This window comes from Patiria miniata, unplaced genomic scaffold, assembly GCF_015706575.1.
Source record: "Patiria miniata isolate m_02_andy unplaced genomic scaffold, ASM1570657v1 HiC_scaffold_9, whole genome shotgun sequence".
In the NCBI taxonomy this organism is placed as follows: domain Eukaryota; kingdom Metazoa; phylum Echinodermata; class Asteroidea; order Valvatida; family Asterinidae; genus Patiria; species Patiria miniata.
This window is the reverse complement of record NW_024037076.1, coordinates 20,979,988-20,997,661: the sequence shown is the minus strand read 5'-3', so window position 1 is coordinate 20,997,661 and position 17,674 is coordinate 20,979,988. Positions and strand designations below refer to the sequence as shown.

The 17,674-nt window shown below is 39.6% G+C and overlaps 1 protein-coding gene across 4 annotated transcripts in view; it reads right to left on the bottom strand.

The window, feature by feature from the left end:
* Positions 1 to 1,859: 1,859 nt before the first annotated feature.
* The window catches only part of LOC119720713, a 30,010-nt gene continuing 14,195 nt past the window's right edge, over positions 1,860 to 17,674 (bottom strand). Inside the window, exons 3-8 of one of the 4 annotated variants that reach the window (XM_038190524.1) lie at positions 11,153 to 16,149; positions 8,173 to 10,915; positions 7,331 to 7,482; positions 6,802 to 6,914; positions 6,510 to 6,588; positions 1,860 to 5,763 (exon numbers count right to left, since the gene is read on the bottom strand). In XM_038190524.1, coding sequence (XP_038046452.1) covers positions 5,692 to 5,763; positions 6,510 to 6,588; positions 6,802 to 6,914; positions 7,331 to 7,482; positions 8,173 to 10,915; positions 11,153 to 16,149 — 8,156 coding nt within the window. In that variant the 3' untranslated portion in view covers positions 1,860 to 5,691. Of the gene's footprint in view, positions 5,764 to 6,509; positions 6,589 to 6,801; positions 6,915 to 7,330; positions 7,483 to 8,172; positions 16,150 to 17,674 lie in introns of all 4 variants that reach the window. The other 3 variants (XM_038190521.1, XM_038190522.1, XM_038190523.1) reach the window with 3 other exon arrangements.

Here is a 17,674-nt window from a genome sequence, read left to right as displayed (position 1 = left end):
TATGCAACAGTATCATCAAGGGCACGTATGGATAGTTCCGGTTACCCGGAAACGTACCTACCGATTCAACGAGAAAATCCTTGTTCAAAGTGAGAATCGGACTGGTACTAAATACCATGCGGAATTATTCCGCCTGAAATGGTATCATTCAGAAGAAAACAATAATACCGTTGAAGGTGGTTTTAGAAAATGCGCCAGCGGGCACATTTGTTTTTTTATGAGCGTTAGCAATGAATCCCGGTTACGAGACCCAAAGGAATTGTGCATTATTTGTCTCTGTTTTCTCGAAATGAAAGCCCTACAATTTCCATTGAGCTAAAACTTCAACAAGTTAGTTGTTATGCACCCTTCTCTAGATTTTGGGCAATCTTATTGCTTCAAGCGAAAAAAAGGGTACAAATAGCAAATGTTCACATTTACCTTTAACATAAACACTTGTCTCATTACTCGATGGCATTAATCACTGCTGGAAATACGTATTGGCAAGGCTAAAGTATATACCGCGTCATCAGATGTAAACAAACATGCCTTCTTCTAATCAGTAAAACGTTCTGTGGAATGTTTATGACCAAGGCATACACAATAAGGTTAAGAAACAATCAAAAGCATAAAGTCGCAACTTTTCCTCAACCTGAACAGAGAAGATCAAATGGCACATTCTTTAGTTTGTAATTGTACATAGCCTAATATAGGCCAAAACATCGGTTTCCATAATAAATTGTCCAGTGACAGTTTGCAATGCTCAGTTACGTGTTTGAAATCAAACGCAGAGGGAGGGAGGGGAAGGTGCGTGGCCATGTAAGGAAGAGAAGGAAAATAACCCGACAGGGTTTTTTTTTCCGACCGGAACGATTACAACGTGGATATTTCGTTGTCTTGATAGCTGTAATATTGTGACTCATTAGTCATTCCCCTGTACAGGGTGAGTAAAAAAAAATATGAAACCCAAATGTCGGGACCATTGTTTAAGTGAAGTTCTAAATGTAGCACTTTCAAAATCTAGGATACGAAAGCTCAATTCATAAGCTTTCTTTTAGTATAAAAATCATTCAAATCACTCATGTACTTTTCAAGTTACGGACTTTTAAACACAACCAACGTTTTAAAGTTCTGTCCACGGATCACAAAACGGAAAGTGTTCTTTCAGCAAAACGAAAACAAATCACATAGGGATGTTTTCGTTTTGCTGAAAGCGCACACCTTTTGTGTGATCCGTGGACAGAACTTTAAAACGGCGGTTGTGTATAAAATTCCATAACTTGAAAAGTACTTAAGCGATTTGAATGATTCTTGTACTAAAAGAAGGCTTATGAATTTGGCTTTTATCCTAGATTTTGAAAGTGCTACATGCAAAACTTCACTAACACAATTTTGGTTTCGTGTTTTTTTACTCACCCTGTATAGGGATTAAGTTTACATCTATGTGTTTTTTTGTAAGAAAACTATATTTCAGGAGCTACGTTATCACCCGATTTCTTATCAATGGCATTAGCATGTGCCAGTTGGTTACCGAAGTGACTTTCTTTTCTGGCCGTCTGGAATATCATAGTATACACTGATATTATTACCAGAGGATGGCAATACATTCTGAAGGATATACATGTATATATATTCAGAAACGACCTTGAAACGATTGCTCATTGATCAAAATATTTCAAAAGTAATTCACTTAATAGATTTTTTGCGCGGCCTTGACCAGGGTGGTGGGATCATTTTAAGAAGCTCTGGATAAAAACTAAGTCATTATTTATTCAAGTAATTAATAATAATCAAATATTTTTGAATGAATAATCAAATTATTTGGGGATTTACACGACACAGGCGCACCAATTACAAATAGACGGGCATTTTTGCATTTATATGTTTCATAATATTAATTTTTTTTATTGTTTTTTTTAAATAAAGGAACCAGAGGGAAAGGCTCTATGCTACAATAAACCTGTCAATAAGAAGAATGAAAAATCACAAAGTTGCAAGACAAAATATTTATAAATTTAAAAGTTGTTTAAAATTAAACAGTTTTCCCTCTTCACTGGTGTAAAAGCCAGTGCGACTCTATTTTAAACATTACACTTTTGTCTTACACCAGAGTACAAGTCTAGTGTACTATCGTCATTTTCTTAAACTTCAATCTTTTCGCACAAAATTTATCATGGTATACTATACAAGCTGTCTGAATACAATTTACATAAACGCTGTCTGTACATAACTCTGTACACTCTATATACATACAATACACAGACATTTATACCACTCAGCTGCGGGAGATCCACTCTACACGAGTTTAATAGTAGGGTATAATCAAGAATGCTTGAGGGACTTCACAGTGCTCCTCAAGGATACATGATTACAAATTTCGAACAAATTTCAGAATTGACAAACTAGTAAAATGTTGAGTGCATAATCTTGTCAATTCAAGTATAAGGAGGGGATGCATTGAACTAATGCCCATTTATTTACATTGTGCTATAAATTCACTGATTCTTATGATTCACTTTTCATGTTTGCATATTGGCCTAATGGTTTGAACTGAACACCCAAGGCTTGCCAAAATTAAATTTATGCTTTAAAATACAAATAAATGTTGAAACCAAAACAGTAGTAGATGTATACGTATTACATGCCAAAATTCACAACTAAAATAATTAAGACACTTTTGATGTATAGTTAGTGTGATATTCTTGAGTGAATTTTACCGACTGAACAAGAACCAGAAAAAGAACTTCCTAGGAACAAAAACTAACACATGAGCAGGTAGGGTTCGGGTCCTAGAAAAGTTCTGGTGGGCCAAGCAACAACCCGGATAAATTTAAATTAGTCCGTGAATCAAGTCTGCTAAAATAATGGTGCTGGATCATGATAAATATCTTTGGGAAATGGAAATAAACTATTAACTACTTCAACGTTTAAATAGATCATGCAACATATAAAGCTTTTACAAATTTATGGAAAAATAATAAAGATCAAAACAGAAAAAAGAGAAACATAAAACATAAAAGGGATATTTCTTTTGAATTGCAAAAACAGAAATTATGTTTGGTACAGCCGATGAAAGATTATTAGAATATTCACTTTCGGGAAAAAAACAACATATGACCATCGCAAATCACTAGCACCAAAAAGATAATTAAACATTTTGGAAAGCAACAACATAACAATTACAACAAACTTAGCACAAGCTTAATTCCTTAAGCAAAAGTACGGCTCATAAATCATGTAAAAACGTGTCAAGATTTAACTGATTATTGTTTTGAAAAAGTTTAAGAACTAGAACATTCATATCTAACATTTGGCAACTGTTTTATTTAAATACGAACGTAACTTGGACTGAAATCAATATACATGTACTAGCCTGGCATGATAAAAACATAGCATAAGCAATGCAGTTGTCCAGCATCACGGGCACACAGTCATTTGTCGCATTTTCCCTATGATTAAATTATTTGCCTCTTAAGATGCCTACAAAGAAGTGATCTGAAGTTCTTGTTCCAGTGAGCAATCCTTCCCTCAAAGCTTTGCAGTAAGACATCTACTTGATGTCACTCCTACTGGATAATATAAACTAATGAGAGTCCAATGGTATGGCAACCTTACTACAAGAATAGGCTATAATTACACGACCCTGGACTGTGCAATGTATATCCTTTCTTACAAAACATGATTCTACTCTTGTTTGAAGCAATTCCACACTGATTTAAACATACTTGTGTTTCTAAATTTGATATTCTATTGCACTGGGGAACTGAAAGTAAATAAAAACCAAAACCAAAAAAACAAACAAAAACCAAAAATTTAAAAACACTGCAACGAATTAACATTTTCAGAAATGTATCTTGCAAATAGCAAATAATTGAACAAAATCCCCACCACGATAACTTTTATTTACATACAAAATTATACACCATTTTGATGATGGTGCATGATTACTTATTCACAAAAATAAACTGCCAAAATTATGTGAATTTAAAAAAAAAGAGAGGAATAAATTAGATATATGAAAAGATTTTAAAACAAACTGAGCTGAAAAAGGATCCGGGCGGCAAATGCCCAGTTGGGCAATTCTGACTCAGCATAGACATGCTGTGTGTGCGCACTTGTTCATTTGTTTATGCACCTATTGTTTGAAGTACAGACGATTCATGTAATTTCACGCACATTCCTTGCCTACAGTGTTAATAGGAGTCGAGAGTCTGCCTGACTCTTTCTTTGTCGATGTTGAAGGCGTTATTGTGTGCAGAGTCAAATGTACTTATTATTTAGTCAACACATGTTAATGCGAACTCTGTCGGACCTACTCAAATGTTTGGTATATCCACATAAGCACCAGAGTTTTGTTGTAAGAGAGTTTGTATTAAAGGTAATGGACACAAAACATGGCATTCTAAGCTAACACCATTTGCAATACAATAAATCTGAAGTAGAATATTAAAAAACTGACCTGTAGATATTATACTCTTTGAAAAACTGTGAAAATGCATCTTCGTTTTTGCTCAACGCAAAGCATATAGTTTCCACTGAAAGCGTGATGGTTTGGTCCTTACCATCTCGAGCAAATGATGGTACATGTTATTCCTCTTTTCCCGAAAAATGACAGCATATTAGGCGCAACAATTTTACAGGATGCTTGATCCTATTATCTACTTACAATCAATCAGGATATTTTACAATATTTTGACAGTTTCCTTTTTAAATATTTGCATATAGTGTCCATTACCTTTAATAGGTAACTCTACATTGAATAACTTACAGTACAAGCAAAGATTGAGCAGATGATTATACATCATTACATTTGTATATTGACCATTTGTCAGATTGAGTATCTGACAAATTTGTTATCGTTTTGTTTGAGAGACTTTTCTGATTGCTTTAAAATGTTTCAAAGCGTTCGGACATTTTCAGAATATTTCCAGGAAAACTTGATTGAGAATGTAACATGGACACTATATCAATGGATTCAGGTTAAGATGTTTGAACATTGAAAAAACATATATATTTTAAGAGTCAAATAAAGTAAAAATCACTTGCAATAACCATTGCTTGTAAACCAGCAATAAGACTGTAATGAAAGGTAGTCCTCTTCTAATGTCAAAGGTCGAATTTTTCGTATTTGTTTTACCATCTTTTCTTGAAAACAAAGATTTATAAAATTGTCTATCATCGTTTACAAATGTCAAAACTACTGTTATTCTGATGTGAAAGTTATGGTACATTGTCAAAATATCAGTGCTATTTTGTAGCCTAAAAAGTTTTGAAAAGATATGTGCACTATTGATGCAAAGCTCTGTTTTTAAGATGCCTTAAATTTCCAAATATGCCTGTTCTATTATAACCAACTCTTTTGGGAACAAGGCATTTTTTTAAAATGAAAAACGGGCCATGTTCTTAACGCATTTTATATGCCAGAGACAGACCAGACTTTTAAGAGCACCAGGCTTCTGAATGCTCTTGTTCTCAGAGGAAACAGCGTGTTTCCAAGTTGGATAGGCGGTGTTCCAAGACATTACAAGTTTTGACACACCCCAGAAGCAAAAACTGCCGGTAATAGATTACCTTATTTTGCCCTTTCACATGTTTAATTAATATCCTTGTTATATAAATATATATACATGTACATATTCTTTGCTTTACTTGATCAAACTTAAGTTATTGAAGATATAACTAAATAACAATAAATATCATACACAGACAGGATCACCTTAATCTCTTGCATCTGGTTTTGGGTCGTGATGACTTAGGCACTGATTTGGACTTGGTTCCTTTTGCCTGCAAAAGTGAAATCAAACAGGAATATTGATTGATATGTTGGTTGAATGTAAAAGAACGTAAAGTAGTAACGAAGATTTTTGCATATTTACAGTATCTATATTAACAGGGCGAAGCATTCTGCAGAACACAATTGTGTTCGCTCAATATGGGAAAATTAGTGAAGAAAATACTTGGTTGATGCATAAGTTGGGTATTTTAGAGGGACAGAATTGTTGGGTTTATATTGACAAGTCTTTAAAGTGGACACTGAGTCCAACCATTGCAGCATCCCCCCAACCACCCCAGAGGGTCACAAGTGCCACATTGGGAATGCACTAAGTTACATGATTTTCTTATGATTTTTCTTAGGATTTGCTTATGAATGTTGAGAGAGACAATGCACTCAATGTGCACTGCATGCACATGACAATAATCTGGTGAGCAAACTGCAGAATTGACGTGCTGCTTTGCCATTATTTTCTGTCATCAACTCACACTGATACACATTCTGTCAAAGGACAAAGGACAACTGACAAACAGCACACAAAGTGCTCCAGTGAACAAATTTAATAGGAAATCACTTGCATCAACTGTGCTAATTTGGCTGTTAACTTTCTAAACCTCAGCAAGGACAGAAAGGTTTCAGTATTATCATGATTATCACTGTCCGTCTAAGAGAGACAGTGCCCTCATCATGTATGCATACAGTGATAGGAGTGGGCTGCAGCTTTGTTCTACTTATAAGTCAAGGTACATGTCCTTACTTGTTCCATTTTCTTGTCCAGTTCATTCATGGCCTCTTGGATGGCTGCCTCTAATGTGCTGTTCATCCTGCGCCCTCTGCTGAAAGGTAGTGGTAAGAATGGACAAATATTATCAACATTATCACTCGGAATAGACCTGAGACGTAACGTTATGCTTTGTTTACACATGTTTAATAATAATAATTTGGGAGGCTAAACACAGAGAGTCCACAATACGCAATAACTTTCAAGATGCTGGCCTGTGATAGCACTGTATTCCCTAGCCACAAAACTTGGTTTACTCTCACATTACCTTCTATAGCTCTGCCTGGCACTGTGGTGGGCCTCTAGCCCCTCGGACAGAGTTTTCAGTTTCTCAGGCTCGACTTGCGAGCAGCTGTGATCTCCAAACCAACGAACCCACATCTGAAAAGAGATGTGAAAAAGAGTCCAACTGCTTTATGACTTGAGTTAGCAGAATGACACTTACCACACTATCAACTTCAATGGCCTTGGTTTGACCCACAATATTCCTCTACTTTAATTGAGCACTATTTTTATTCTGAGCAGAAATTCAGAAAATATACAGCAGTAATTCTTTGGAAGCCAGTCTAGGCAAGTAATTAAAAACATCCCTTGAGACTTGCCATGTAACGAGTTATCGCTGTGAGAAATGCTGCAAGCCCTGCCCCATTCTCAATCCACAAGCACAATTTTGTTTGTTTCTGAAACTGAGGCAAATCAAAATAAACCATCAGTTAACCAAGTCTAAAACAAACTGATTGTTGTGTTTTTAGCGATGGTATGTTATGACAGCACATTGAGGCCATCATCAGACATACCTTTCCTTCTTCCCTCCTGGAGCGACCTCTGACCTCCGTTTCACTGACAAGCTTCCCCGGCCAGGATGGGTAACCCCTGATAGGTCCCCACACTAGGTCCCCAATCTCCAAATGACGCGGGAACATTGAAGCAGTCAAGTCTGTGGACGGGTCTAACAGGAAGAAACGTGAAATGTATCATGCCTTCTTGGGCGAGATTTCCAATTTTGTAAAGTTCTGTAGCAGATTAGCTTTGCTTTTTTTGATATTTATCGGTGTTGTAGCACTCAAGTCCAGGATTTAGACTCGACGTCTCGGGACGCAATTTCGGTGACTCAGCCTTGACTCGAGTCACATTGGCAAAACACTCGGACTCGGACTCCACCATCATAACTTGGCCTTGATGCTAATGACTCGTGATTCACGAGTCACACATTTTTTTAAACCAAAAATTACCTTTTAAAAACATAAATGACATTTTCCGAATGTAACATTTAAGCAATGCTTCACAAACCGTACTGCACCACCATCCAGGTGGTGTTGCCCAAAAAATAGAGGTTGTTATACATGTATATTTCCCACAATAGTGCATCACTTACATGTCACTTACTTACATGTGTATGTTCATGTGACTCAGACTTAAATGAAATGACTCATGACTCAGAACTTGAACCAAATGACACGAGATCAAACTCAGACTTAACCAAATAGACTTGGACTCGACTCAAGTGACTCGACAACAACAATGACACATGTATGTATAAATTCATATTCATTTCTTTTGTCCAAAACCAGTGTAATGACAATATGCTATTAGAATCAACAGTAAGATGAAACATAACATTCAGGCCAATAGTACTCACCGGCTCGAACATTCCCACGTAATACTCTAGTTGGAGCCTCCTGAACCAGTCTCTCCTTCTTTAATCCTGCTTCCTTTGCACTCAATACTGCCTTCTGAGTATCACTGACACCCCTTTTCAAGTTTGATTCCCTCTTAACGGTGCAGATCTCTTGAACAGGTGGCTCGTCTGTCAGAGGTTTGTTCTCCCTGTTTTCCCTTTCATCATCTGAAGTGGACTGCTTCTCTCCTTTAGAGGTGCCCTGATAGGTCAGTTTATCTGGCTGATTCTCAACCACTGCAGAATCCATGGGAATGTCATTCAAGTGCTCAGACTCTAGTACTCCATTAGGGGTGGGACTCTCTCTGTGCTGGGTTGAGCCCTGTGGGCTTGGAGACTCCTTTGGAGTTTCAGAAAGAGAATGTTGCCCAGAAGCTGCTGTCATTTCAGTTTGGCTTGTAGTTTCAGGAGCAGGTTCCTCGCCAGGAGGATCCACATTGACATATGGTGGTCCATTTACAATTACTGGTGAACTCTCAGATCTGGATTCGCTGGAGGCCAGGTTTTCCAAGGGAGCTTCAGATGAGATATTCGCCTGTACCAAAGTTGACTTCTCTGTTAATCTTTGTACACTGCTACAAACAGGCAGGTTGTGTTCCAGGCCCTCACTGGGACATTGTGTATCTGGTACAGTACTTTCTTCTGCCTCAGAGTCAGCAGCAGGGTGGTGTGAATCACCTTCAGGAGGCATGAAACATTCACTTTCTGGCACGTTTTGGATTCCTAAGAGTGCTCCAGATGGGATATGGTCCTGTTCAGGAGTCCTTTCTGAAGCCAGATCTGCATCTTGTGTTTCTAGTGACTGCGTTTCAACAGTATGCAACCCATCAAAAGGGTTATTTGAATATGACAAAGTGTTCTCCAGTTTGGCTAAAGACATATTGCTACTTGATTTATCAGGACTTTCTTCATCTTGGTCACTGGACAGAGTTTTGTTAATACAGGTAGTCACCTCTATTACTTGAGAGGGTCTCAAGTCTCTATCTTCCCTTGAAGAATCAGGCCTCATACAAACAAGACTTTTGTCCACATTATCCTCCTGCACTAGCTCAGTCTTATCTTCTTTCAGTGCTTCACCGTCAATCAGCTGATCTCCAAACACTGGTTCACAATCAACTGTTTGATTATGTGGGTCTTCACTTTGTTTTGATGTTTCAGCTTTTCCCGGGAGACTCTGTACCTTGAGCTCAGTGGTTTTCTGCGCATCTTGTCCCATTAGATTTATGTGAGCAAAACAATCTTTCTTCACTGGTTCACTCTTTTCTGTATCATCTGGCATATCTGTGTCCTGCTGTGTGAATTGTTCATTGCTACCTACGTGAACTTCATCAGTTGTCCCATGGTCCACTGAGGTCAACTTCTCTTGTTCATCTGACTCGTGTTTAACCACATGATCTTGCTTAAAAGATGAACTGGTCACGAGATCAACATACACTGCTTCGCTGATTTTTGAGCTGCCATTATCACAGATATCCACTACATGTTGTTTCACTGTTTTCCTGTCTGCAAATTTCTCCTCTATTTCAAGGTTTTCTAAATGATCTAACCTCAATGATTCACTGTTATCCGAATGACATTGCTTCACTGACTCTTCAGTGCTTGCCACTTCTTTCATTAGTTCACTTAACTGATCTTGTGTGACTGGTTCACTCTCCACTGAGGAATCCTGATCTTGTTTTACTTGATCAAAGTCCATTTGATGCATTTGTTCCACTGCTCCTTTGCTAACAGACAGATCGTGTTCTACCTCTTCATCAGCCACAGTGTGATCTTGTTCCAAAGGCTCATTATCCAAACATTGAAACTGTTTTACTGGTTGAATATCCATTGGCTGTGAGCCAAAGTCCATTGTGTTATCATCCATTTTGTTGTCTTGATTTACTGGTTTATCTTGTTGCACTTGTTCATTATCTACCACTGGATCTTGTGTCACTGGATGGTTCACATTCTCAAGGTCTTGCTGAACAGGCTCCGTGTCCATTTGCTGTTCACTGTCTAATGAGGTAGTGGGGTCCTGTTTCATTGGTTGGTGTTCTTCATTAGAATTTTTTCTCATTTGTTGGTGTTCTTTAATGGGATCCTGTTTCACTGGTTCGTCTTCTTCATTGGAATCCCGTTTCATTGGTTGGTCTTCTTCAGTAGGATCCTGTTTCATCGGTTGGTCGTCTTCATTAGAGCCATGTTTTATAGGCCAGTCATCTTCAGTAAGATTCAATTTCATTGGTTGACCTTCATTTGTATCCTGTTTCATTGGTAGGTCATTTTTATTAGAATCCTTTGACACTGATTGTTCATCTTCAATAGGATCTTTCTTTATTGGTTGGTCTTCTTCAGTAGGAACATGTTTTGTTGGTTGATCATCATTAGAGTCCTGTTTTATAGGGTGGTCATCTTCAGTAAGATCCTGTTTCATTGGTAGGTCTTCTTCATCAGTATCCTGCTTTATTGGTAGGTTATCTTCAGTTGGATCTAGTGTCATTGGTATTGGTAGGTCATCTTCATTTGAATCCTGTTTTATTGGTTGATCTGCATTAAGATTCTGTGTCATTAGTTGGTCATCTTCATCTGGATTCTGATTTATTGGTAGGTCATATTCACTAGAATCCTGTTCCATCGATATGTCTCCTTCAGTAGGATCCTGTTTCATCGATATGTCTCCTTCATTAGGATCCCGTTTCATTGGTTGGTCTTCTTCAGTAGGATCCTGTTTCATTGGTAGATCTTCTTCAGTAGGATCCTTTGTCATACATGTAGGTAGTTCATCTTCAGTAGAATCCTGTTTCATTGATAGCTCTCCTTCGATAGGATCCTGTTTCAGTGATAGCTCTCCTTCGATAGGATCCTGTTTCAGTGGTAGGTCTTCTTCATTAGTATCCTGTTTCATTGGTAGGTCTTTCTCAGTAGGAACCTGTTTCATTGGTAGGTCTTCTTCAGTAGGATCCTGTTTCATTGGTAGGTCTTCAGTAGAATCCGGTTTCATTGGTAGATCTCCATTAGGATCCTGTTTCATTGGTAGGTCTTCTTCAGTAAGATCCTGTTTCATTGGTAGGACTTGTTCAGAAGGATCCTGAATCATTGGTAGGCCATCTTCAGTAGGAAACTGTGTCACTGATAGGTCTTCTTCAGTAGAATCCTGTTTCATTGATAGGTCATCTTCATTAGGATCCTGATTCATTGATAGGTCTTCTGCAGTAAGATCCTGTTTCATTGGTAGGTCATCTTCATTAGGATCCTGTTTCATTGATAGGTCTTCTGCAGTAAGATCCTGTTTCATTGGTAGGTCATCTTCATTAGGATCCTGATTCATTGATAGGTCTTCTTCAGTAAGATCCTGTTTCATTGGTAGGTCTTCTTCAGTAGGATCCTGATTCATTGGTAGGCCATCTTCAGTAGGAACCTGTGTCATTGATAGGTCTTCTTCAGTAGAATCCTGTTTCCTTGGTAGGTCATCTTCATTAGGATCCTGTTTCATTGATTCACTGTCAATCGACTGGCCTTGTGTAACTACCTCACTATCTCTTGCAGCATCCTGTTGATCTGCCTGTATGACAGGTTCTGAACTCCCTGGTTTGCCTTCAACTTGTTGTTTCTGTGCAGATACTTTACTACCTAACATGGAATCCTGATCCACAAGTTGATTGTGATTAATGGCATCTTGTTCAATTGGTATGTTACCAGCTAGTGGATTATTTTGGATTACTTCACTATCCACTGTAGAATCCAATGGTTGATTGTCCATTACTACATGATGTTTTATGTTACTGTCTATTGGTTGAAAGTCTAATGCCTGTTCTTGTTGAACAATTTGACTGACAACAGGTGCATCTGTATCCATTTGTTCATGCTCCTGAACTGTGACAGGTTTCCCTTGTCTCTCCACTTCCGTGTCTGGTGATGAATTCAGCTCTTTGGACTCCATCACTTCACCTGTATAATCCATGTCAGAACCTGCCACCATGTCTCCAGAGACAAGTACTGTAATGTCATTGCCAGTGTCATTGCTATGTTGCACTGAGGTGATTTCTTGTGAAAACTTAACAGCAGTTTCATCCACCCTCTGGTCCTTGACTGAGCTTTTGGCTGTGTCAACCTGGGGATCTGATGGAGGTAAGCTACTTGAAGTATGTGGGCTTTTTTCTTCTTTTAGTAGATCCACAATAACATCACTGCTGTCTTTTCCCCCAGCTACTAAAGGTGGATGTGTACCTACATTGCCCTTTAATTCACAGGTATGGCTTTGACCACCTGTTGATTGTACCTCCTTGACTTGATCAACCACAGTTTCTCTTTGATCCGTCTGAGGAGGGTCAGTATTTTCTTCATCAAGTGAAGCCATGTCATAACTACCATCTGATATGTCTTCCATATCCATTTTTCCAATAGTGTCACTTGTAGGATTTTCCGGATAATTTGCATTTGGTTCTATTTCATGTACACTGCAGCCATGTTCATTTAAGACAGTTCTCACTTCCCCAGCATGTTCCAACAATTGATCCTGTGGTGGATCTTCTTCTCCATCTTTAACATCACTTTGCACCTTAGACTCATCTTCACTCAAATCAAATGAAAGAGATACGTGTTCCTGGAGCTCGTCATCATCACTTTTAGAATCTTTGATGTCAGTACTCTTCCTTTTGTGTTCACCAGAAAGTTTAGTACTTTGACAAATTGCTGGCTGTGGGCTATCTGGAAATTCTATTGGTTGGTCTGTTGATGTTATGGATTGGACTTGATCAGAGACTGTGCATGTGTCTTCCACTGGTGGAGACACCCACTCAGATATCTCATCACTGCCTAAACCATGACCTTCTGTGTACATCTTGTCACAAGTAATCACCTGCACATTGTCTTGGTGGGGCACTTTAGAAGAACCCTCTGGCTCTAATTCTGTTTCATCATGAATTGGACTTGCCATGTGATCCCCTTCAGACCGTGTAGGACATGGGATTTCATCCCCATCCAAAGACACTGATTCCAAATCTTGAGTCTTTAAGATAGCAGTGTCTGGGTTTGATTCCATCTGTGTTACTGAAAGTTCAGAAAGATTCTGTGCCTTTCTAAAATCATCTTGTGATGTAGGTATGTCTAGCTCTGATGTTTGATCCAAAGATTCTCCACATGGCCTCTCTACTGCATCAGCATTAAGTAAGTCATCTGAGGATTCATCTTGAACCTCAAAATCAGGTTCAACTGCATTTTGTTGTGCTGGAGAAGGGGAAACAGAGCTCTGTTCAGATACTTCACACATGGAATCTGATCTATCTGTAGATTCAATAGCAGCTTTTGGAGGGGCATCCGTTTCTTTCTCTTGATTATTGTCTGCACTCCCTGACTGCACTCCCTCCTGTGATCGAGTCCCCTCTTTGATGATTACTTTCATGCCACCACTTGCAGAATCCAAGACTGCCTGGAAGATTGCCTCAACCTGTCCTGCTTCACTGTTGTGCTTCTGCAAAGACCTTGTCATAGCCAGTATGTCTTTGACCTTCTTCACTCCCCCTGATTTGGATGCAGCCTTTACCCAATAGGCTGCATCCTTGGGTTCTTCATCATCTATGTCCACCGTACATGTCAGTGCAGTGCTTGTTGAAGTGCTTGCACCCCTGACTGGTTTGGCACCCTTCTTGTGCTGTGGCATTGCTCCTGGATTAGTGGTGTCTTGTCCATGAACATGAGCCTGAGGCAGACTTGGCACATCTGCTTGTGCTACCGGTATATGCTGAGAGGGGTCCAAATGATGGACAGGACTTATGTGATGTACGGGGTGTTGGAAATTGCCAGGTGGAAGCATGCCCAATTGCTGAAGCTGCTGCTGCTGTTGGAGCATTGACTGCAGGATGTTACTATTACACATACTTGGATTTTGAGCAATATTAGGATCTAATGGGTCCACAGGATGATCCATTCTAAAAGGCATCTGCATCCTGTGAATATGATGCATCATATTGGCCTGATGAGGGTTGAACTGTGGATTCGTAAAATGATTTGGAAATCTGTGCATATGGCCCACATGGGGGTGTTGCTGCATAGTTTGCATCCTGGGAGGAGGATTGCCTCCCATGGCAATATACTGGAGCTCCTGGAGACCTCTAGATCTTATTTGAGGAGGTCTCACCTGAGATCCTGGAGGGAAATGTTCAACAGGCATATTTCCAGACTCATGATGTTGTTTTACTCTGAGCATGTTGGCATACCACTCTTGCTGCTGCTGCTGCCATCTTGCCAATTCTGCATTTTCTGCAGTTGGATGCTTGCTGGAACTTGTTGCTTTTCCAGTGGAACAGACGACATTGTAGGAGCCTGTTACCTTGGTTGTATCATGATGGTGCATTGATAAGGGTTTGTCTGAGTTTATTGCAGGCACTTGGTGAGTTGACATTGCAGCTTCTGACTGTTTTGTCTGAGATCCAACAGAATCGCTACTCTGTAATCTCTGTCTTTTGACACTTTTTTCCATAGTTTCTTCAGCATCAGTGCTCAGCCTTTTTCTACAGGCAGAGCTATCCTGTGTGACCTCTGGAGAGAAAACATCTACAGCTGATACAGCTGGCTTCAATGTACTAGGATGATCTTTTAGGTTCTGTACAGCATTCTCCAGGCACTGGATTGGGGACTCGTCTGTCTGTTGGGGCGCTGATGCGGTGCCTTTGACATTCATTTCAGATGAATGAACAACATCTATATTTGTTGACTTTGCTACATGTTTTCTGCTTGCACTGAACTGTGAACCTTTATTACTGGGCAAAGCAGCCAACTCAAGTTTAGTGTCTTTGGATGTTAAGTTAGATGACATTTTATTGAATAGACCCATGCCAGACATGAGGTCACCAGCATGGTGGGGTGAGGGACTATCGGGTGATTGAGGCTGCTTTGCAAGCTGAGCTCTGGCTGCAGCTGACAGCAAACTACTCGCTGGAAAGGCACTTCCTTCTAGAGACTGTTTAAATATTTGTTGTAGCGTCATATTGCCTACTGTAGGTTTCTTATCCGGTTTTGTAGAATGCATAGTGACGGGTTTGTTGATTATTGGTGAAGGGGTGTTATCTTTCAAATTTCTGACGGGAGATTTACTTTCCAGTTTATTTGTGTCCTCTGCCTGACAAGTAGGGACTTCCACAGAATCATGAACAGTTCTGGAGGGGCCCTTCCTGGACCCATCTTGCATAAAGAAGACTTCGTCATTGTGGTTTGCAAACAAAGCTTGGCTATTACTTACATTGGCAGCATTTAAGGAAGCCCTGTTTTGAGCATGGTACATATTGCTGAGTAATGGTATTACACTAGGCGCACATGCATCGGGATGGATGGCAAGAGTTTGCCCATCTACGATGAGCTGGTGTGTCTCCCCATGAAAAGGGAGTGGCAGTAAACTGTGGCCATGAAGAGGTTGCCTTTCTTTTGAGCTCGGAGACGTAAGTTCACTACTTAACCTTGGACTTTTACTGCATCTTGGAGTGGTACTGTGGGGACTTGCAGAAGTGGGAGCACTCTGTGATCCTGCGCTGCCACTGTTGGAGGGAGGCCTCTTTGGGCATGATGATGGTGGGCTGGAATGAAGCCTTTTTCCTGACCTTTGTTCTAAAGAATACTGTTCAACGGGTGAATGTAATGACTCAACCTCTTGACTCCTTCTTTGCATGGGGGTCTGTCGATGCTGGTGGTGGAGCTGGTGCTGCATCTGCTGGTGCTGCTGCATGAGATCCTGGTGCTGCATCTGCAGGAGATGCATTTGGATTTGACGCTGTTGAGATTCAATGGAGTGCTGCTGCAACTGGTGTTCAAATGGAACAGACTTCAAAGATGGCATGAAGTTTGCAAAGCCCGGAATCTGATGCACGTGTCCACCTTGTAGTGCCAAGACCTGTGATGCTGACAGATTCTGTGGCTGGAAGTCAACAGCTCTCTCTGGCTTGGACTTTGATCTGGACCTCTTGGATCCTGTAACACATAAAAGTGTTAAATTTGTGAATACAAGTGGCTTGCTTAGAGTGTTAGCATCGAGTGTTAGGTGAGCCAAACATGTTCGTTACCATGGTACAAATGTACTAGGTTGTCGAATTTTGTGGGATGAGAATTGTTCACAAGACATATTTCAGATGTTCATGTTTGGCAACATCACCTCGTGTATGTTGGAACATCACGTTGATTGTTCTCAGAGACATTTTTATATTTTCACCTCTGCTTTTGTGTACAACACAGTTTGAACAGACCCCAGGGCATGCATGTGTTGATGCAGACCAACAGATCAACACTAGCAACATTGGACTTAAGAATTAAGAATGCTTAGGGTCCATGTCCCCCAAAAATATGTTTGTATAAAAAGTTATTACTTCTGAACAATAACTATGGTTTTTCCATTATGTACAAGAAAATAATTGTCTGTTGTGATCTAGTCCATAGGTTTTGTACAACCTCGGGGGGAAATGGCACCCTCAGATGGAAATGGCACCCTCTGATTCATTTCTGTTGCCAGTTTCATTACTTTGGGTGTACAAAAAAACATGTACAAATGCCATGGATTAGGCCTATATCACAGCAGACTTATATTATATTATTATTTATATCAGGCTTCCAGTGGTAAAAATAAATCAGCGTATTTTATGCTTTCGTAAAAAGTACCCGGACAACTGCAATAATGTCAACCGGATGACTGCAATATTTTTGATATTGCAGTCATCCAGGCATTTTCGCTGGTTTCCGCACAATCTAGAGCGTGGAAAGTCACAAATCAACCAGTCAACAGAGCGTAGCGCATGGCACGCTGATGCAGCGCGCAGCACTGTTGTCAACAGCCACAATGGCAGCTTTGAGCGGCCCGAAAATTAGACAACATTTTTTTGAAATAAAGGCAGTGTCTTGAAATGTATTTCTTGCGGATCAAGCTAGTCAGCCTAATATGAAGAGAATATGAATAATAATAATGTTGGACGTGGGTGTTTTTTTGAGGGGGGGGGGGATACAAGAATTGCACTCGCTATGACAATATTGCACTCGTCTTCGACTTGTACAATATTGTTAGGCCCTACAGCTCGTGTAATATATTCTGGTATTCCCCTTCAAAGCCATCCAACATTATATAAATGTTCACGTGTGTCTTTCCATGGAGTTGGGGAACATTTCGTGAACTTTGGAAAATTTGTAGAATAAGTATAAGGGGTTGGTCAGAGTAACCAAAATGTTATCAATAATTATTATTATTTATTCGGCCAACAAATGAACAAAAGTACAATGACAAAGCAAAGATATATGTTTGTTATGGACTCCTTGTTTAAGAAAGTTCGTGAGCATTGAGATGCTATTCAGCATATTTGAACCCTCCTACGTGTACAAAATGTAGTTATCTGCACTTCACAACCCCTCAAGTGTTGCACCCCCAATTTAAATTCTATTGAGGTAATCTTGTGTGGAGTATGGATAACACTTCAAATCCCTGCACAATTCTTTTGTGTGGTGAAGCTCAGGG